The following is a 22794-nucleotide window of genomic DNA, read 5'->3' as shown; positions in this document are numbered from 1 at the left end:
CAGGTTATATGTTTACTTACACATATAATTCATGTAAGGAAAATATCTGCTAAGAAAAATTTGGGAAACTTCAAAGATGACTTTAGAATTTTTTTCCCATCTCACCCTATTCCTTCCAGCATGAAAACATGTTTATTTCTGTCCTTTTCCAATAATAAAATTAGGATAATTTCACTGCTTCAAATTTGGTTGAGTTAAATTTGGAGTTGTGAAGACGTTTCTCCAGTCCCAGAGAATCTATGTCCTTTAACATACATGACATAAATTAATTTTAAAAAGTTATTTTTCACGACCTGAATAAATTACATATAAATTATAAATGCTGCTCTCCACGATATAAGAAACACACCAAACAAGAATGCTTTTCATATACATATTTATATATATATCATGTACAAAGTTACATTCTGAACCCCCAAGGATTCAATAATAAATACTGAAATAACTTCACTGCTATATGAGCTTATCAGCTCACAGAAAAGAAGCCTCAAGTTTAAACAGACAGCAGGTTTAATGCTGCAGTATTCATCTCAAGGTTACAGAGGAAAGTAAAATTCAGCATAAAGTGTCTAGACAACATTTTCAAAAAGTTAATGACCATAAAATGCCTTAAAACATGTTTAAAAGATAAGAGAAGTGTGCAGCAATGACATTGTTAGAGAGAAGTATTTAGTGTTCCATGTTTTGAAGTGCAAAACAAAGGTTGTTACAATATGGCATAACCCTGTTAAAGAAAATAAAGTTAGCATCCACAAAGAAGTGTGTTTCTCACTCTGTCATTTTTTTTACAAACTTGGGGTTTTTACAAAATCCTTTATGCACAGGGTCAACTGTAAGGGTGCCAAGTCAGTTTCAGTCCTTTGGTAGCTTTCATAATACTCACATGGAAATAAATATTTAATTAAACATTATTTTCAGGACGCCATGTTCTTTAGAACAGTTAGCATATTAGAAGATTATAAAACATTTTAGTTACTAAGGCAGCCTATGATAAAGTGTCTACACTCTGCCAGCTCTAACTGATCCAATGCAGGAAGACCTTGCAAGAAATGAACTAAATGGCAGAAATACATAAACTTATTCTCTTTTACCATGCAAAACACATTTACCCAAACAAATCATGTGCTGCATTTTTTGTGCTTGAAATGCTCTCTCAAACTATTAACAAAGCTGTTAACTATCAAGAGACTCATTCCTACTTCTGATTTTAGAACTATGATTACATTGAACATATGACACTCTCAAAACAGATTTGTTAGGCAATCATTGGGTGCTTGAACTTTAGCAAATTTTAATCATCTACAGTTCAGAGTGTACTGGAACAAGGAGAGTGTACGTTTTAGTGAAAGGGATCTTCTACATCCATCTTTTAAAACTACAATTTTTTTTAGGACGGAATAAATTTTAAAAAGGAGACTGAAAAATGGTGCTCTTCCCTCACTTGCACTAATACAAGTGTTGATCTCTCTTCTACATCCATCTTTTAAAACTACAATTTTTTTAGGACAGGGAATAAATTTTAAAAAGGAGACTGAAAAATGGTGCTCTTCCCTCACTTGCACTAATACAAGTGTTGATCTCTCTGGCGGACTCCCGTCTTTTCTGCTGTGAATGACCATTGCCCGAATGAGGACAGAGTGGCAATTTACCATCTGGAAAGTCATTAAACATTATCACCGAGGTGCTTTTTTTTTTTGTCTGAGCAAGGAATCAGAGAAACAGTTCTAATGATTTTAAAATGAAAATGCTGGACAAAATTGAAAACCAATATATGTGAATTTCATTCCTTTTTCCAAAAACTATTCCACCACTCATGAAAAGTCAGGATAATGTTTCCAAAAGATCTCCTCAAAGTAAGATGCCTTGAAAGGCAAAGGGTAACAAAGTTAATGGAACTGGCTGTCTTTTGGATGTCTAGAATTATGAATTACATGAATGGTTTCTACTGCTCTGAGGATAGGACAAAGTCTTAAGAATCTATCTTCTTTTGGTAAGGCTTGTGTGTGCCATATAGGCACATATGGTGAAGCTTTCACTAACTCACCTGAGCATCTTTCCCAAATTGACTATTAAACTTTCCTAGGATGGAAAAGTTTGAAAAGTGCAACACAAACATGAGTCTGGTATGGATGTATATGAGTATAGCAAAAGCAATTTCTGGGGGTGGGGGTGGGTGGGTGGGTGGAATCTCATATCCTCTTAATCCTTCTCACAGTTTTTCATCAGTGTTCTTATTAAAATTCTTAAACCCAGTTGAGCAGTTGAAATAAATTTTAAGTCTATTGCGATCAGATCACATTGGGCATATTGATGAGCAAAATATGGAAGGTATTAAACATTCAACCATTCTGTTATTTTTAGCCACACATTTTGTGGTTAAAATACATATCTACCAGAATGCATTCATTGTGTACAAAATAGGATGCTTAAAAAGTATTTATACATATAAAACTATAATCAGTACATCTGAAGGGAAAATTATTAAGTTTTCATCAGATAAGATTATAGTTTCTTTTATTAAAAACCTGCCTAAATAAATATTTACACAATAGATCTCAGTTTAATGTGATTTTAAAAAGGTGTGTGTGTGTGTGTTTGTGTGATTTAAATACATGTTTCCTTGAGAGATGACAAACTGCTCCTATTGCATAAAAAGGTTTAGGCAGTTTTTCATGACAATTCCTGGTTTTAAATGTTGGCATTTCAAAATTTGAAATTCTTCCATTCTGTCATGTAAATAATAGCAACTCCCATCTAAATGGAAGAGCTAGAGTCTCTTAGTGGACACAAGCTTAATGTTAGTATTTTCACTCCTATTTTATAACAAGGAAAACATTGAGAAGCAGTTTATCCTCTGAGTGATTAAAAAATAGCATTTAATTTAGCTTTACCATCAATTGGATAGCAAATGAGTATACTGAGTCCAAAACTTTAAATGTGAAAAGATAGAATAAACTGCATGATAGTATTTTTCCAATTTCTCAGATTGGCCACTCAAATTTGATACACTGGTGTTCATACATTAAAATTAATGAATACACCACTTTATAAATCCATCAAGGAACATACTGTACTATAGACCTTTCTTTTTGAATGGCATCTGTAGACTGATAACGTGGATTGAAACATAATACAATTTAAACTTAATTGAGGTTATTTCTCATTCATCGTCACTGCTAGATTGCTCAACACTTAGAGCCCTTCTATATCCCATGACAAGAGCTGGAATCCCAAAGATCCAATGAATAGGAGCACACAAACGTAGCCCACCTTCTTCTGCTCAAGGAGTATTTAAGGAAGATGCTTTGATCTAATGCCCTTTTGAGATTAAACTGGATGTTTCCAAGCTATGTTAAATAAGGAAGTTGGGAAGACTACTCTCCCCATAAAATACCACATTTTTCATTTATTCAGGATAGCTGTACTGATTTTTAGTGCTATTAGAACTAAATAAAAAAAAGAACCAAATGTCTGGTAAATTTTTAGCTCAAGGATACAAACAAAGGTTCACAAAATTGGCAGGATTCAGAAATGAAAAAGCAAAGTCTTCCAACTTACTTTAGCCATCAAATTTGATGTGTTCAGTGAATCCTGTATATTACATATGTCTGTTTCTTTTGAAGAATACTACCCAGAATATTAATTTTCTTAGACTCTTATGCAAATGAATTCAAAACGGCTCAAAATATAAACATAAAGCATTGTGGAAAGTAGGGGGGGGGGAAAGAGTTGTGTTACAGATTGCAGTGGGGCCTATAAGGTGCATTTAAGAGACAAAATATGGCATTTATCTGCTTGGGAAGACCAATTTATTCTCGCTTTGTAACACTGATGCAGTAAAACAGCACGAGCTGGTTCCTGTTTTAAGGTTTGAGAGGTTTACGATATAAAGTCAAATGACAAAGAAATGTTCAAATTGTATGCAGTGAAATGGGTTCCACAGAAACGAAACGAAACTGAAGACATGCAAAAGCTTTTGCAGTCTCAAGCCATTTTCTATTGGAGCTTATTCACTGCCACACATAACCTGCCACACTATCAGGTGGCTCCTCTCAGCTTTGGCAACGGAAGGCTCAATTGGTAATGCTTCTCCAAGGAGTTCGGATTCACCAACTTCATCACCTAAAAGCAAGAATATTTCAGTTAATAATATGTGGCCACCTACCCACCCACACCCCAAAGTTGTTACACTTTATTATCAGTTTGAGATGAAGGGAAGATAACTATCCACCATTCCAGAAACCACTGTAAATGCAAAATTATCAAAAGATACTGAATTGAGGGCTAGAAGTAATTGCTTCCTGGCCTTTTCCTTTCGTACAATAATATAGCTAACAAAGAGAAACAAGGTCAGTTGCGAAATAACATCAGAAGTTTCCCTTTAATTAAAATGGATACTTGCCAGGAGGTTTCTTGGCAGTAATCCATACAACCATTCTGAAGAAATACAATGCATTTATAAAATAGGAAGAGGAAAGGTCCAACTTCCAAATAACTACAGACTTGAATAACTGGGAATATTTTTGTCACAATGTAGGAGTGGAAACCCATGGCCCATGTGTTGCTGCTACAATCTCAGCTTTCCTCGCCATTGGTCAACCTGACTGAACTCCTGGGAACTGAAGCTGACTAGTATCTGGAGGTCCCCAGGTTCTCATCTTGGCATTAAATAGAACTATGGAAAGGCAATGAGAAAGTATGGGTAATATTCCACTTACCACTGATTGTTAAATGACTGTTCAAAATTATGACCGCTCAAAAAGAATGCTTTGCAAACGATAAAGCACTTCCAGCTGCCATAAATCGTTTCTCCAAGTCTTGTGTTCAAGATCGGAGTGCTTGGCAATCTGTTCACAGTTACAAATAGTTGCTAAGTGCCTTGTGATCATGTGATTGCCATTTGCAATCTTCTCTTCCAACTTCCCCAGAAAGTCAACGGGGAAAGTTGCAAGCTGCTGCCTGCCAAAGGATTTCTCCTCCACTCCATATAGGAGGGGAGAGGAACTCCTGTGCTGGGCTGAAGAGCCATAGCAAGGAGCTTCTTGATCCTTCCTTGTTTCTCCAGCCCGTTAAGTTCCCTTCCACACATAGAAGGGAGCCCTTTCACTCCACCCACCTAATGACCCTCGCAGTTGCTTAACAACTACAACCAACAGCCAAAATTGCAGTGAGGTAGTCATATGGGAACCTCACTTAACAGTCCCTTTACTCAATGACAGAGCTTCTGATCTCAATTGTGATCATAGGTTGTAGACAATATAGACTTTTCATATTACTGACACACTCAATATCCAGTTTTCATTACTATCACCCTCTGGCAAAAAATAGAATTATGTAATAGGATTTTGTATAAAGGAAGGTGTATCTATACTACTGGGGCTAGATCAGTTTTCAATGGCCACCTGAGTTTTATGACACTAAAAAACTAGTTACAATTTGAAAGACAGTCAAACTATGGGGAGTAATTATATTTCCCTCCTTTCAGTGATATTATTAGCCTGACAGTAACAAATTTTTCTCTTCTAAAAAGCAAACATTTTTGGAAAATCTGGTCTACCTACAAGGTCCAAGATACATATTTAATTTTCTGTCAATACGAAAAGAGTTGGCGTTTTAAAAAACCCTCAAAGTAAGACACCCTTACAGCTAATTCAAATGCTACCTTACTGAGCATTGTTTTAATGGGTATGTACTAAGGCATCCACCCATTAATAATGAAAAATATTTTATGTAATTATTGGATTAGATTATCAGAGTGTGGTAATATTTTAGGTAATAATAAAAAAAACATTTGGAAAGTTGAAGTTCTTACCCATCCTGAAGTCAATATACCCTTCTCCTCCACTTATCACCAGTACTGATTTTAAAGGAGTCTGGCTATTGGGTTCCTGTGTAGAGACGGTAGTTCTTTCACCAGATAATTCTGAGCTTCCACCCACTTGGGGACAAATCATCTGACCTAAATGTGGACAAAGTATTGACGTTACTTTTTTGTAGGGCAAATTACCAATGCCAAACTGATTAAATGGTTCTTTGCGAAAGAGAGCCTTAATGTACTTCCCCCCCCCCAAAAAAAAAACCTCCTCACAATATAAAAAGCAGAAAAGGGAAAATGACTTTTCTCCGTTTCACTTTCCAAAGCTACTTGGCTTTTGTAGCTGGAAAGAAAATTTAACGCCATTTTGGAGGAATAGATGATCTATTTTAAGAACAGTGACAACAGAGTGCACATTAACTATGAGAGCTGTACTCCACTCTTTCCATCAACATGCAAAATGCCCTGTCCTAGGAATTAGATTTAATTCCCGCTGCTGAGTGCCCTCAAATTTGTGCTTGAAGGTTGGAGAATACTTCAGAACACACCTGAATGCACAGAGAGGGGCAGAAGTGAGGTATCAGACAAAAGCTGTAACTTTTTTGCGGAAATTGGCTCTCATAGCCTTCATATATTGCAAAGCTCAAAGTAATAATAAAGTTGGAAGGGACCTTAGAGGTCATCTAGTGCAACCCCCTACTCAGGTAGGAAACCTATACCATTTCAGACAAATGGCTGTCCAATCTCTTCTTAAAAACTTCCAGTGTTGGAGCATTCACCGTTTCTGGAGGCAGGTTGTTCCACTGGTTAATTTTTCTAACAGTCAGGAAGTTTCTCCTTAGTTCCAGGTTGCTTCTCTCCTTGACTAGTTTCCATCCGTTGCTTCTTGTCCTGCCTTCAGGCGCTTTGGAGTATAGCTTGACTCCCTCTTCTTTGTGGCAGCCCCTGAGATATTGGAACACTGCTATCATGTCACCCCTCACCCTTCTCTTCATTAAACTATACATACCCAATTCCAGCAGCTGTTCCTTATATGTTTTAGCCTCCAGTTCCCCAATCATCTTTGTTGCTCTTCTCTGTACTCTTTCTAGAGTCTCAACATCTTTTTTACATTGTGGTGACCAAAACTGGATGCAGTATTCCAGGTGTGGCCTTACCAAGGCATTGTAAAGTGGTATTAATACTTCATGTGATCTTGATTCTATCCCTCTGTTAATGCAGCCTAGCACTGTTGGCTTTTTAGGCAGCTGCAGCACACTGCTGGCTCATATTTAAGTGTTTGTCCACTAGGACTCCAAGATCCCTCTCACAGTTGCTACTATTGAGCAAGGTACCACCTATACTATACCTGTGCATTTGGTTTTTCTTGCCTAAGTGTAGATCCTTATTTTGTTAGATAGCGCTCAGTGTTCAAGTCTATCCAGATCCTCCTGTATCTTAAGCCTGTCTTCTGGAGTGTTGGCTATTCTTGCCAGCTTGGTGTCATCTGCAAATTTGATGAGTTCCCCATCTATCCCCTTGTTCCCGCACTGCAAATAGGAAGGCAAATTCTAAATGGTTTTGAGGCCTGACTGAAAAAATATTTTCCAACCAAATTTAACCCACTCAATCCATATATCCCAAGAGAAGCTGCTACTGGCTTTACACTTTTACAAGGCAAACAGGTTGAACTATCAGACATTGCTTCTTAGTTGACATGTGAGGCTTTTTTGCTTACCAAGGACTGGACACACCATAATGCAGCAGATCTGAACATATACTGCTCATCACAGCTTGTGTCCTGGTAGCTGACTGCCTGTAATAGTTGTCAATCTCCAAATGTCACCTCCCACTTCCCCATCTGCTTGCTGTCTTCTTATGTCTTTTTCTCCTACACACCCATACACTCTCTCTCTCTTAGCCTTTGCATTTGTAAACTAAGGGCTTGGGTGGGATGAGGCTACCCCTAGACATTTCAAGTTTTTGGCCCTTTGGGGAAAAGCATAAGCTGCACTGATCCTTGGGGAAGCGGGAATGAGGAGTGCTTCTATCTGGCTGCTGCTACTTTTCCAAACCACAGACAGTAATCCCAGCTACACTTCCTCACATGGAGGCCCTGCATTATGGAGCAGTCTCCCTCTGGAGATTTAACTGATCCCTACATTGCTGACCTTCTGCAAGTTTCTAAAATTTAAATTACGTTAGAGAGCCTCTGGAGACTATTAGATGATGCTGTTAGGTTTCACTGTGGATAAATTTATGTGGCTGTTTGATTGGTATTCTTAACAATTTCTAACTCTGCACTATGGAAGTTTTACTGTATGGCCTTTTAAGACTGTACTATGAGCCATCAGGCACTAAAGGACAGAAGGACAGTAAGCAGGCTATCATCCTTGTACTAGCTCTCATCCTGCTAAGATAGGCATGGTATCTCTGGCAGAGTAATATAAGCTATCTGAATTAGATTTAATAAAATTGAAGTTATGCCATGAATGCCAGCCTTCAGGTTGCTACAGCACTGCTTGTGATTTATGTTTTTTTTATAATTTAATGTATTTCTTATTACACTAGCCCAACTCTAGGAACGTTTGTTGTACACACATTAAAACCGTGACACTGGCGTGAAAAAGAAGAGATTCAGCAAAATGGAAGAGCAAGTATCTTAAGGTTATCCTAACACATGCAGTAACCATAATAGGATAGGTTCACAGAAGCATCAATGGCCTTTTGAATGGCAGTATGATAGTCCAAATCGTGCAGTAGTAGCAAAAAACTTCCTTTGTATTGAATCAATGGCCTTCTGTAAATGAATAAAACATAGACTGAAAATCTTGTCATCGTTTTAAAAACTTGTTGCCTACATTCTAGTAACCCTCTCCTTGCTGGTATTTCCAATGATTCAAAGTTTCTATGTTAAATACTCTGTCTCATAATGACCACATACTTTCCAATCTTACAGAATTTTCATACCCCAAGACTGGTTCACATAATACCACCTTGGTGCGTGGTGTGAATCCAGATGGTTAACTGACAATACAACGTGCCTAGTTAACCCAGAAAATTGTTATTAATTTGATAAACCTTGGTTAATCCCCGACCAGGATGATGCACAAGCACAGCCTAAGCATCAGGTAAAAGTTTAATTCATATTTAAAGTCTTTGACATCTTTTATAACTTTGTGTCAATTTCCTATCCTGCCACTATTGTTCTTACTTCAGTGCCCCCCTTCATGGCCCCTCATCTTGTTGGTTTTCATCATTGATGATACCACTTATGACATTATGCTTATAACTGAATAGGTGCAGTGTCTTCAAGACAGGTAAGTGTAAGTGCAAATTCATTCTTTTTTCTGATATCACAATGAGTTTTCTTTATTATTCTACTAAAGTTTGAGGCAAGATGTCATCTGTCATGACAACTGTGGGAGGAAAGGATATTCTTCTCCTTATGTAGGAGTATGGGTGGGGGTCTACACTTTCAAGTGCTTTCCCTCCATAAGTGTTTTGAAAATACTGTAGGAAAAGACTTCCCCAAAACACACAAGACAACTTGTTTATATTTGAATACTGTGTGACTTTCCCCTAACTGCACAGATGCTGTCCCAAACTCTTATCCCACCTGTCTCTCTTACCTAGAACAAGCAGTTTGCTGAAGCTTTTTGAGTATGCAACCACTGCTGGTTTCAACATCTTATCTGAAGCAACATCAAAAACCATATGTGGTGGGAATGCTCAAAAGCATAAAAATTTTGGTATTTGATAAAACAGTGGCTAGAAGAGATACTAATGCAGAATATTGCGTTAAAGCCAGAACTCTTTCTGCTGGGTATTACCAAGGACAAATACAATAAAGGATCCCTATACCTATTATTACACATGCTAACAGCAGGAAGATTAGTCTTTGCACAGAGATGGAAAGATAAGGAGACACCCTCAGAAGAAGAGGTAATAAATAAGATTTTATCCTGTGCTGAAATGGATAGCTTGACGTTAGAACTCAAGGATAAGAATGAAACAGATTATTATGAAATCTGGAATAAATTGTATAATTGGTTGGAAAAATATATATATATATATGGAAAAACTTTCGGATTTAGCAAAACATATTGATCGAGAAAGATATGGGTCAAAGGAAAAATATTAAAGTGAAAATTAAGAATATAGATGATGAGACCTACCAGAGAGAATATTGAAAATAGAAACATTTGTTTGAATATGTGGATTATGAATTATAGAAACCATTTATTAATGATTTCTCTTTATAAATGTAAACCTAGCAAACACACTGTTAACCAACTATTATGTGATTTATGTTTTAAAAAATCAATAAAGCAAAAATAAAAAAATAAAAAGAAAGGAAGGATAGAAAACTGGTGGCTCTATAAAGAAATTCCTCTTCTGAAACCTTTGCAAGTGAAAGCAGCAATGTACAACAATTTCTCCTCAATGGATGGACAGCAAAAGATGATGATGATGATGATGATGATTTTGGAAGGGACCTTGGAGGTCATCTAGTCCAACCCCCTACTCAGGTAGGAAACCTATACCATTTCAGACAAATGGCTGTCCAATCTCTTCTTAAAAACTTCCAGTGTTGGAGCATTCACCGTTTCTGGAGGCAGGTGGTTCCACTGGTTAGTTGTTCTAACTGTCAGGAAGTTTCTCCTTACTTCTAGGTTGCTTCTCTCCTTGACTAGTTTCCATCCGTTGCTTCTTGTCCTGCTTTCAGGTGCTTTGGAGAATAGCTTGACTCCCTCTTCTTTGCGGCAGCCCCTGAGATATTGGAACACTGCTATCATGTCACCCCTCGCCCTTCTCTTTGTTAAACTACACATACCCAATTCCAGCAACCGTTCCCTATATGTTTTAGCCTCCAGTCCCCCAATCATCTTTGTTGCTCTTCTCTGTACTCTTTCTAGAGTCTCGACATCTTTTTTACATCGTGGTGACCAAAACTGGATGCGGTATTCCAACTGTGGCTGTTGAAGTCTTAAGTGAAAGAGGTACACTGATGGGCTCCAGCACGACTCCAAAAGCTTGAAAAACAAAACCTATGGTCCCAGTGACTTGACCCAGATTGGATCCTATCCTGGGACATGTATGTTTGCCTTCATTCGTTGGTAAAAGAACTCTATGACGGATTCCAGAAGAAACCTCATGAAATGAAAGGCTGAAAGATACAATTACACAGAAAGTTTAGAAAGCTTACCAGGTACCGCCACAAAAAACTTAACAGCGTCACGATGCCCATGGAAACAAAGCTGTGCATGTGCCATTGAGCAGTAAGGTATGAAGGTTCCAGGGGTCACTTTGTCACTGTTTTCATCTCCGTACACGCGTATTACATTGCCAGGACGGTTGCCAGAGCTTGCTGCTGCTTTGTTGGCTACAAGGAAAGAAATAAAACATTTTCCAGTGAAACGGCAAGTTGTAAAAAAATAAATTAAGGAACCTTGTGATATATCCAATCTAGAAGCTAAAGCAAACTCAGGTAAATAAAACAGAAAGGGCAACAAAATGCTAATTCAAGGCAAAGCTAGAAAGAAATAAAAGACAGCATGCTTAGTTATTGGAAGTACCTGAAGGAAAAAAAAATGGAGTAGCTTGCTAGTCGAGCACAACCACACACTTTGTTATTTCAAAAGTCTATGTTCAGAATGAACAAGGCTGAGCAACTAAGTGTAATGCAGAAATATTCAAAATATTAAACCAAGTTATTTTTATATTTTAGAAGAGGAATTCTTAGGGTAACCATGCTGATTTGTTGTAGCAAATATCAGAGTGCAGCGTGGCACCTTTAGTTTAAATACATTTACTCTAATATCTTTCTGCGAATAAACATAGCCTGTCGTGTTACAGAACTTTTAAAAAGAAGCCTTCCTTGGAAGTTAACGAATCTTGGACCTCCTAAAGCCAACAGTACAATCATAGGGAATGAGGAAATGATTAAAAAGGTGCTGTTGGATAGTTTAAGGAATTCATTTTTCAAGTGCTATGTTCCACTGCCAATTTTTTTTTAACTTAACAATTTCCCCCCTATTTTCATGCTAGACAGACAGAACTATCTCCATTTTGAAGAGTGCTAGAAGAAGGAAAGAAAGGTGATATGCAACAAAAGAAAAATGGTGTGGATTAATGACAGCTACAAGGTTATGGTGTCACAAATGAGGCTGGAAGAAAAACAAGAAGCCAGCATGAAAAATTCAGCTGCAACAAAATACGAGGCCACTAAACTGTTGAGTAGGATTGGTGGTCATTCAGCAAACATAAAATACTGCAATGCAGGTAACTGCAGGTGGAAATACAGCTTAGGAACAAAGGGGAGGGGTGAATTTTAGAGACGTGGGAACAGCCTTCAACGGGCTATTAGAGAAGCCTGAGGATACAGGGGAGGTTTGGGATCAGCACTTACCCCTCAGCCCCAGTAAACGTCCCTGGTGGAGGATTACAGCTAAAGTAAGAAAGGAGGAAAGGGGAAAATGGATAGGTGGGACAGTAAAGGAGAAGGATTAATCAGAAACCCCAATTTGTGTTCTGCTATTTGAAAAGAGCTTCATGGGCGAGCTCCTACTAGCTAAGGCGCAGTAAGAATACTAGAACAAACACACTGTTTCTTTGTAAGAACAATATGGGCAAAACAAATAGCAAAGTATTATTAACTGCTGTTTTATTGCTACAGCTACTACTTGCGACCTATTGACACATTGTCCTTCCCCTTTCCCTCTTTCTTTTTAAACAGCTGCTAAGGTAGAGGAGCCACGGTCAAATGCAGCCCCCAACCCCACAAAATTTTAGGCACAGCCCCAGACTATCAAAAGATGTCACCAAATAGTCTGTGTTAATATGTCAGAAAGGGGGAAGTATTGGGTTCATGACTAGAGATTATTATGATTTACTTTTTATTTAAAATTTAATCAAAACGGAATTAGATGTCATTTTTATTTTAGACCCAGCTACAAATGGTCTGGACAACCCAACTGTCAAGAGCCAAATGTACCTCTTGGTTGAGAAGAACAGTGCATGCCCCTCCCCCATCTCAAGATCATAAAAGGGAAAGTATCCACTTCTCAAGGGGTGGGTGGGGACACCCAGATGGTGAGCACTGTCTGTCAAATGCTAATTAGTCTGCTGGCCAAGCAGGATCCAGAGTACCCAGCTTGTGCCACCAGCAGCGAAAAGAGACAAGTACTTACCTAATTATAGCCTGTTCCACCAATGATTTCCAAGACAGTAAGGATAATGTCACAGACATCAACCTCATCATTGTAAAATATAGTACCTCTTAAAGGAGGATACTAAAAGTGTATGCCTTATGGAAAACTGGTGGTGAATAGTTGCTTAGCAATTTTCCCCCAATTACAAACCATTTCTAGAGAGCATAATAAGGAGCGTATGCAAACCTCAGTAGGAAGGATTTCTTTTATTTGTTTATGGTGAATTTGAAAAAGAATTTTCACCATTTAAAGATATGCATTATTTGAAGTATTTCTGTTTATTGAAGACACAAGCCAAACCAGACATTTAATGAATGATCAATGAATGGTATAGCATGGAAAACAATGCACATGATACTCAAGCAATTAATATGAAAAAAGTTCATCATCACTAAATTTTTGAAAAGTTATATATATTATATAGCAATGCTCTATAGTGACCGTGCTCTCTCTCTCTATATATATATATATTGCAGAAGGTTCTAGAAAAAACTTGCTATCTGCTGCCAGTAATAACAAATCTGGAGGTTTCTCAATGTGGAAACCCTAAACAGAAGTATATGGATGAGAAAAGTACGGACGGGTTTTTTTACGTAATTGCAGATGACTAACGATTTAAATAAAATAGCATTCCATAACTATATGTATACCATACATGCATTCCAAAAAAAGTAAATAAAAATATAACATTAATTAAAATTAAAAGTGCTGCTCTTGGCGCTTATGCTCAGAACAAAAGCAATCCCACCCCCTATTTTTTTCAGCCGCATTATGGGGTTGGAAGAGTAACAGGAAAGAAAACAGACAGCAGCGAAGTCTATCCAACTAAAAAGAAGAGAAGGGAACAACGCAAACGTTAAAGTAGCAGGCTTACAGAAGGGAGGTTGTGGAAAGAAACGGAACTGGAACAAGGTTGCTAAATAAGTGTTCCCTATAACCATTTATTTGTAAATTTAAGAAAACTCCTTTAATGCATTTAATGCATTAATTAATGCATTTAACCTTAACATGTTTAGTATCGTGCTATCTTTTAAGGCAATTTTAATATATGTTCTTTCCGAATTGAACGTCATGACTCCTGATTATCAATTCAACAGTGTAGGACTGAGGTAGGACCTACACATATTTTACCCAGAACAAGGCCACATGGAGAAAACTGGGTTACCAGACCTTACGCTCTCATAAGAAAAATTATTACATATTTGATTTTTGCCCTGCCTTTATTACTTCATAAGTATCTCAACATGTTGAACATACCTAATATTCCTTCTTCGTCCTATTTTCCCCACACATAATCCTGTGAGGTGTTGAGCTGAGAAAGGATCACTGGGCCAACATTAACCAGTCAACTTTCATGGTTTTCCTTTCAGTTCAACCTTCTTGTATTCTAAAACTGCATGAATTTCTGTCCCACCATTAAGTCCTTACCAAAATTTAGTTTTAGTGAGTTAAGCTGCCTGGCAGAGAAGAAACCGGAAAATCCCTGTAGAGTCCCAATTGACTGACTGATTGATTTTCCACAGTTTACGTGATGCTCCAATCTGAACATGCCGAGAGGCTTACAAAAAAGATTACACGATTCTGAGCATGGCTGAAGAACACTGAATATTGGTCTGTATTTCACATTTGGTATAAAAATTACTGGCATTCTTTGATATCCCATTCATTCTTATAAACTTACTTTCTGTTAATGGTATTGAGATGATGACTCCATTTCCTGTCCCAACCCATAAGCGATTGCAAGACACCATCAGAGCTGTGATTCTCACAAATGAAAATCCCAGTTTTCCTGTACCTGAAAGAAGTATGCAGCATTCATTAAAACATTAAAAAAAAATTCTTCAGAGATCTATGAAATGTTTATATCTAACTCCTTGTTTTGTAAACAAAAAAAGCCAGCTTTGGAAACTCTTTAAATAACAAAGAATCCAAAACTATTTTGGATTTTAAGAATAGAAGGCTTGCTATTTTGAGAATAGAAGACTTGCATTCACACAAAGGGCAGAGATCCAATACAATCTTCTACTGACCCTAGCTTTTTCTTCAACCTGCTGGTCCTAGCACCATCAACAACGCTATTCATGGATTCCCTGACCCTGCAGAGTATCTTCCAGGGAACAGCATGAAGTGCAGCAAGAAATCAAATATAGCAAGCTCAAATATGGTTATATAGCTCAACCTTCCCCAACCTGCCCTGTTTCTGATCTGTTATGATTATGCTGATTCAGAATGTAAGAGTTACCAGTAGTGCAGATCAGAGCTCCCCAACCTTTCCAGCTTGGTGGCCCGGAAGGAAAGGAAGGAGTAGGGATATGTCTGCGTACACAAATGGGCCGGCCGCTGGCACCTGCAGCAGCACACTGTTGCCCACACACATGCACAAACGGGCCCTGGTACCTTCGCAAATGGGCCACTAGCGCCCACATGATGCTTGTGACAGTGCTAGGGCACCCGCGTAAGTGGGTCGGCTAGCATCCGCACAGCGTGCTACCGCGAGTGGGGGAGCTCGCCAGTTATTCCTGCGGCACAGTGGCCAACAGGCCATGGCCCGGTACCAGGCCATGTAGATGAATATTCTAGAGTAAATGGTACAGAGGTTGCAGTTGCTGGGGTTAGTGTATTACATAATATCTGTTGTGCATGTGCACACCTGTATATACCTGTAAGGAGATCTATACAACAGTTAAGAAACTGTTTTGCAATAAAACATTTTTCTTTAAATCATTGTAAACTCCTACACATAGACGTATAAAATGTATGTACAATGTATGCTGTTAGTTTTCAAATAATTTTTTTTTCTTTTCTTTTTTTTCGAGGTAAACGTCCAGGTTTCCCTTTCCTCTATTTCTCTTCAGCTCAAAAAGATAAAGGTTTCTTTTACTTCTTGAGAGATGATGCTGTTGTCAACGACCCACCTAGTATTGTTTCTATATGGAAAATGCATGCATAATTTGTAGGATACTTCTTAAAATATTTAAAACATTATCTACCCAAGGAATTTATTTCATCCAAAACAAAAACGACCTCCCCTCCAACTTACCTAGCATTTTGCTTACATAAGGCTCAATGTCAACATCCTGTAGGTGCTGGTAAGTGTGTGCATGGTAAAGCCGGAGAGTTGAATCTAAACGAATGGACACCCACACTCCATCTCCCACCCAAGCCAGCTGTCTCACTTGGCTCTCCTTCCTTGGGTGTGCATCAAATGATTTCTAAGAGAAAATTATGGCTCAATTAAGACTTAACAAAACATTTCCCCACGCTCCTATTTACCCTTTAAAATACACTCAAAGTGTCTAAGAGTCTTCCATTAAATAATAACATGTGAACATATACGTTCTCTTTCTTTATATTGTGAAAAGATTTTCAATGCAAGCCTTCTCATCCCTTGATTATTATCTATTGTTAGTTATCTTCCGAGTTTTAAAAATGCTATTTTTAAAATGTTCATGCTCATGTCTCATTTTGTTCCATCTGTTTGGCCTTCAGTGATGTTTTCTCTGTACTGTATCCACTCATTTCCTTTTAAACTTCCCCTTTTCTATGTCAGTTCTCATTTGGTGCTCTCCTCTCTCCCCCTCATCGTGTCAAGATCAAAGGGCTTAGAACAGGTAAAGCTGGCTGTTACAGGGAGGAGCAATGGAGCTTTACTATCCTTAAAGCACCAGGATCATAATCAGGATCTAACACATATTTCCAGTTTCTATTCAGTATCACTATTGAATCACTATTCTTGTTTACTGCTCCTCAAGACAGATCTAAAGGTGAGAGAGTGGGCAACATATATCTGTGTGGAAAGACACTGAAAAGTGGAGGAGAAAACCAGATCCCTGCTCCCAAAAAATCATCATTTGATACTGGAGAAAGAAGAAACAAGGAATAAATAAGGAAATGTTAATTTATTGCTTTCGTGTCATATCTTTATGCTTTGTCCCATTACAAACCAGGCCGTTATACTGTGCCAAAGGTTCCAGTGGTGGGATTCAAAAAGGAATACAAAAAACCCTGCTCCCAAGCAGAAGTTCACTTAAAATTGTTTTAAGTCAGTAGAAGGCTTCTGGATATTATGGAAAGGGATGTACTAAGATTTAAGGAGCAGATATAGACAGGGAATCTCTGCAACACCTGGAACAGTACATAAAGGTAAAGGTAAAGGTTCCCCCGCACATGCGTGCTAGTCGTTTCCAACTCTAGGGGCCGGTGCTCATCTACATTTCAAAGCCGAAGAGCCAGCGCTTGTCCGAGGACGTCTCTGTGGTCATGTGGCCGCCATGACTAGATGCCAAAGGCACACGGCACGCTGTTACCTTCCCACCATAGTGGTCCCTATTTTCCTACTTGCATTTCAAACTGCTAGGTTGGCAGAAGCTGGGACGAGTAACAGGCGCTCACTCTGTTACGTGGCACTCAGGATTCGACCCGCCAAACTGCCAATCTTCTGATCGACAAGCTCAGCGTCCTAACCCACTGAGCCACCGTGTCCCTGGAACGGTACATAAGCCATCGTAAACACTGAAAGAGGAAAACGTTTCACACTATAAGACCTTTACCTAATAGGCTGCATGAATATTTAAGGCCGTTTATATTTAGTGGCTGTTTATACTGGCCTGGCAGTGTTTTTCCCGGTTCTCCGACTTAAGTAGCAGAGAGAACAGGCAAAAATCCAGTCTGAGGAAATATTTTGTTTTCACTTGCCTCTATTTTCATTGCTTTTGGCTGAACCACATAGATTTTATTTCTGTACCCACACCAGACTTTATCGTGCACCACAGTCATGCATCGGATTGAATGATGAGGCCGGCCAAGATCTAAGAGATGGTAATTTGTCAAATCCCATTGTCCATCTATAAAGAAATATTTAAGGAAGTCAGAAAAACTCATTTACAAAAATGTGTATTAATATGTATTATATACTCACATATTTCTAATTTTTAATACTTTTAGATGCAATTGTAGTTTAAAATCACAGAATTGGTGAATTAAATGATGGCAGCAGCTATCATATTACATCTCCCCCTCCCTCCACACAAACACATACTTTAAAGGTAGTTCCCATTCTCATGGCTTTCCAGAAGCTCATAAGGCTCATAAAAAATGCTCTTCTGGAAGATTTCTGAAATTGGAGCTATATAGAGCTCCCAGTTTCAAGAAAATTACATCAATTATAATCTTTTGAACCGCATGTTTTGTATATTGTTGCATGGAACATTGGTAACCATTGTTTTATATACCATGCAAGAGCCAGCATGATTGAATTGCTTTATATACTGTATTCATAAATAAATATACAATGAATGAAGTACTGAGGGAAACATTACTGGTAACAGTACTTCAATTATAAATTGAATAGATCATCTCTAAAAATATACAAGGTTTATAATGCATACATTTTTCAGAACCAGATTAATAGTATAAAATACATGATAGCCTAATATATTGGAGTAAAGCACTTACCAATTCCTCTATGAAATATTGCTAAAGTTCCATCGGCTAGTGCAACTAGTACTATTCCTTTTACATGTCTAAATAAAGGAAAGGGTAGAAGTTATAATTATTACAGTCAACAGCAGTAGACTGATATATTCATTAATTCCATTCAATTTGCATTTACACTCAGATACAGCCAAGCTTCTTTTCCCTTAAACTGTAGAAGACCCCATGCTGTATAAACCATAAGTCATGTCATCTGTAAAAGACATACAAGTACTGGGGGAGGAGTCTATCTATAAATATTCTATCAACAACTAGCTAACATACTGAGTCAAATGTACTCAAAGGGCCTTCAGATGTTAAAGCATTTTTGTGGGTCAAACATATGAGAACTTTGATCCAGTATTTCAAAATGAGAATGTATTCAAAATTTCCAGTTTTCACATCTAATATGTTTGACCATTAACAAAGTTTTCACGTTCTACATTTTACACTCTTAGCCTTCTGAGAAGGACCTAAAAATATGGCTCTGGTGCTTATGCCTGAGACCCCAAGGGGCCCGTTACGTTGGGAGTGGCTGACAAGATAGAGATGATTCTCATCCCCAGGATGCCCAACATCTTGGATCTTAACTTCTAATTTTTTATTCTAATTTTAATTGCTTTTTAGGACTTTAAAACTTTTTATTATATCATAAGCTACCGAGAGTTGCTGTATAAGTGAGATAAGCAGCACAGACATTTAATAAATAAATACATAATGGGCAACCTGTGAAAGTAAACTAATATTGATGGAAGGGGGAATCTTAGGGACAAGATAAAGAATTAAACACAAGCAAGCATGTTGTCTATATAAAAGTGCACATAAACAGATGTTTATATGAAAGCAGCCTGAAATTATGAAGCTTTTACAGCAGAATATTTGCTCAACTAGGAAGAAGACTTAAATAAACCTAAAATGTTTATGTGCAGTGTAAGATCACTCAGTACAGAGGGAGCATTTAATGTCTCACAACATATCAGAAAATATGGTTGAGTATTTTTTTACCTTTCTTTAATAGGTATCTTCTTCCAAAAATTAAATATATCCAAGATTGATCCTTATTAATATATTCATGATCAAAAGCATACCTCTTTGTCACTTATTACCACCTCAATATTCTTTTTCTCAAAAATAAAAATGTAAGCACTTAAACAGAAATGAATGTTCTACAAGTAATTTTCACTCCACATGAATTAATTTTAAATTAGGGAAGTGCAAATTAATTTGTAATTACTTACACTATACTGAGTATTGAATCTTTAAGTTTAATTGCATGAACACATTTTCTCCACTGAGCCACTGAAGAATGAACATATAAACTGCAACAATAAAATTAAAGTTAGTTAGAAATTCCAATATCCCCACATCCATGTTAACATTGAAGAACAGCAGTATCACTTAGAGCTGGTAGTTCTTAAAAATTACAATACTAGAAGACAGGCTGTAAGTTGACTTAAACATGATTTATCTACAGAAATGTTTCTTAATCTTGACAACTTTAAGACATGTGGACCTCAATTCCCAGAATTCCCTAGCCAGCATGGCTTAAATATGGAGCCTCTGGTTGTCTTGGGGCTGCAGGGGTAGGTTTTTCTAAAAACTCTGCTTACAGGACCCAAAGCTCCCATTTTACTGGTGATGCATACCACTTTAATACAACCAAAGCAGCCATGAACACTCTCTACCTAATTCACAGTTCAACCAGATACTGTGTATGTGTGTCCCTATATTCTGCCCAAAACAGTTTAGTCCCTAATCAGGAAATATTGCAGGCTTCTTTTTAGTTCTTTTTTAGGCCTGGAATTCATATTTCCTCAGACACACTTTTTCCAGCCATGACTCAGAAGCAAAGGAAGAAAGAAAGAAAGATATTTTGCAGAAGTGGAAAATTGTTAAAAGTAATGTGTTAAGGGAGAGGACCTGATGAAGCGAGCTGTGTTCTGAGGAAAAAAACAGGAAAGGACTTGGGATGAAGAGCAAATCCATCACTGAAATAAAGTATCCATGATTTGTATCTTTCCTAATTGATGACAGGAGGCAACGAGCTTTCCTCTGACTGCCTTTCTTCTTCTGCCTTCACATCAGTGCATCAGGCTATTCTATGTTTTCCCTTTTTTCCCCTCAGTAAGAACCACAGCATAAATAGTAACACTTTCCAAGCATCAGCTTTAATTAGCTGAGTCTCACATCGTAAGCAGGCCAATGAATGACTAGGGATAAGCTCCAATTAGTAGTCATTAACTGAAAATCTCCTCTGGAATTAGAATTTGTAACAAATAGTTTAAAATAGGTATTTAGCAATGGTATAAACCTCAAATTCAAAATGTTTCTAAGGTCAAAACATCTGGTTTGATTCCATTTCAACCTTGTCTGAAGTTTTGAGCTTCCCAAATTATCCAGAGTCACCAATTTCAAACTCAAACAACTCTGGGCAACACCAACCTTTAATATTCTTACTCCAAAAAATATCATTATTAACAAAAGTACACAAAAGGCTTACCATCCGTTCTGTGCTCCCAGCCACATAGTAGGTAAAAGACTACTCATTTTTTGTGCTTCTTCCCTCACAAGATCCTGCTCATTTGGTAATTCAGCAACATCTTTAAACAACTCAGACTCACTGCTCAAAAGGGAAGAAAAAGTCAAAAAGATAAAAAGCATGAAAAAAGTCTCCTGGAATCTAAAACAATTCTACAGCACATTAAGTCAAGTGTTTGTGTTTTGAGGTAATTATGGAGTTTTAAAAGAATTCTTATAACTACCATCTGATGTAATTTTTTTAACAGATTCTCTGAAAATTCTCATTTCAGAAACTTAATTTGCAGCATGAATGTTTTTAAAGCAGGGTCTTACAGTTTTTTCTCCTATCACCACAAAACAGCTACATTAGCCACGAACAAAATTTGATAAAGGGACTAAGTTTAAGAGAGACACTACCAGTTGACAACAAATCAAACACAGTTTTCAGTCCTAAAATCACAGAACTGTCACCAACAGTTTCTATTTATTTCATCGTCTTTCTGAGTAATTGCAATCTAGTGTAGAATGGGAATACTAGGAAGTGAACTCCAGTTTCCTATTTTCCTAATCCAAAATGCCCCCTTTTCCAAACTAGCAATTATTCCACATCCTACAAAAGAGTAAGTTTTTTGCAATGAAGGATACACATCAGAACCATCGGAAAAAAGTATGTTTTTCTGACTATCCTAACATCTTTGAGCTGGGCCATAGTGCAAGAATAACATTGACAAACCATCTATTGAGGGAGCATAACAAGAGAAATACAGACTTACATGATGTGCTCCTTGATCTTTTCTTTTCTTTTCTTTTTTAACACCATTGATCGTAGTATCTTAGAGGGCTGGAAATTAGTAGCCCAGCTCCAAAACCAGATTTCAGTCATGGTACTGGGGAAATACTGTTCCACCACATAGTCTTCTTTCCCCAATGGTGTTCTATATCTGTATGAACTTCTGGTAACAATCACCACAAGGGAGTGACTGGGTGCCATCTTTATGTGGAGAATAGCCAGGTTTACTGAATCTCTTGCACTGATTTCTGCTTGGATTTCTGCAGTCTAGCTAGCGCTGAATCCAGAAAGTCCAAGGGTCTGGGACTAAGTTAGAGTTCTCAGTCAGAAAGAAAGGACTCTTCCTGTTCTTCATGGAGTTGTTTTTCCCTACCCCTGGGGGTGTTCTTTGTCAGTGTATAACTCAGGTCAGCACAATTTGGAATACAGAACTGAATTCTCCACACTACAAATCAATGGTTCCAGGATTTCAGAACTATTAAAGATGATTTTAAAACTTTTAAAACAGAATGGTTATTGCCTGTCCCATAATGGAAATGTAACTTCGAAGGTATTAACAATTAATGTGCTGTTAAACTGTTAAACTATGTATCTCCTTGGTATTTTACAGTATTAACATAAATGGAAGACTGGAAAATATTCTACAGGATCAAGAGTTGTTATTAAATTTGTAACAATTTGTTGTTTAAAAGTTTCCAGCAATTTATGTAAAGATATAATTGGTATTTTAGTACTATTAGAAAAAGAAAAGCATGTTTTATATAGCTATTTTTATTTTTTTTAAAAAAAAACATGTCATCTTACCAGGTTTTTTTATTTCAATGTTTTAGTTTTGTTTGAATTGCTCAACCTACATTCACAAGTTTTGCATTTTATTTTTACCCTTAGTTATTGGGTTTATAAAGTCACTAAAACATATATTAAAAGCCAGCCAATGATGAGTATTTCCAGCTGCAAGTGATACATTAATTATGTCTTTTCTGAGAGACAAAAACCAGTTAGAA

General features: G+C 37.4%; 1 protein-coding gene across 2 annotated transcripts in view; it reads right to left on the bottom strand.

Annotated features, from left to right (window-relative positions):
* Positions 1-359: 359 nt before the first annotated feature.
* Positions 360-22794, bottom strand: part of SPAG9 (sperm associated antigen 9) — a 106663-nt gene continuing 84228 nt past the window's right edge. The window contains exons 21-30 of one of the 2 annotated variants that reach the window (XM_081318300.1): positions 20981-21100; positions 19719-19799; positions 18463-18530; positions 17704-17852; positions 16049-16220; positions 14690-14803; positions 12207-12245; positions 11004-11180; positions 5813-5959; positions 360-4122 (exon numbers count right to left, since the gene is read on the bottom strand). In XM_081318300.1, the coding sequence (XP_081174426.1) occupies positions 4007-4122; positions 5813-5959; positions 11004-11180; positions 12207-12245; positions 14690-14803; positions 16049-16220; positions 17704-17852; positions 18463-18530; positions 19719-19799; positions 20981-21100 (1183 nt within the window). In that variant the 3' untranslated portion in view covers positions 360-4006. The remainder of the gene's footprint in view (positions 4123-5812; positions 5960-11003; positions 11181-12206; positions 12246-14689; positions 14804-16048; positions 16221-17703; positions 17853-18462; positions 18531-19718; positions 19800-20980; positions 21101-22794) is intronic. The other variant, XM_081318301.1, reaches the window with a different exon arrangement.

This window comes from Vipera berus (genome assembly GCF_964194415.1).
Source record: "Vipera berus genome assembly, chromosome: 2".
NCBI classification, from domain to species: domain Eukaryota; kingdom Metazoa; phylum Chordata; class Lepidosauria; order Squamata; family Viperidae; genus Vipera; species Vipera berus.
This window is presented reverse-complemented; position numbering and strand designations above follow the sequence as displayed.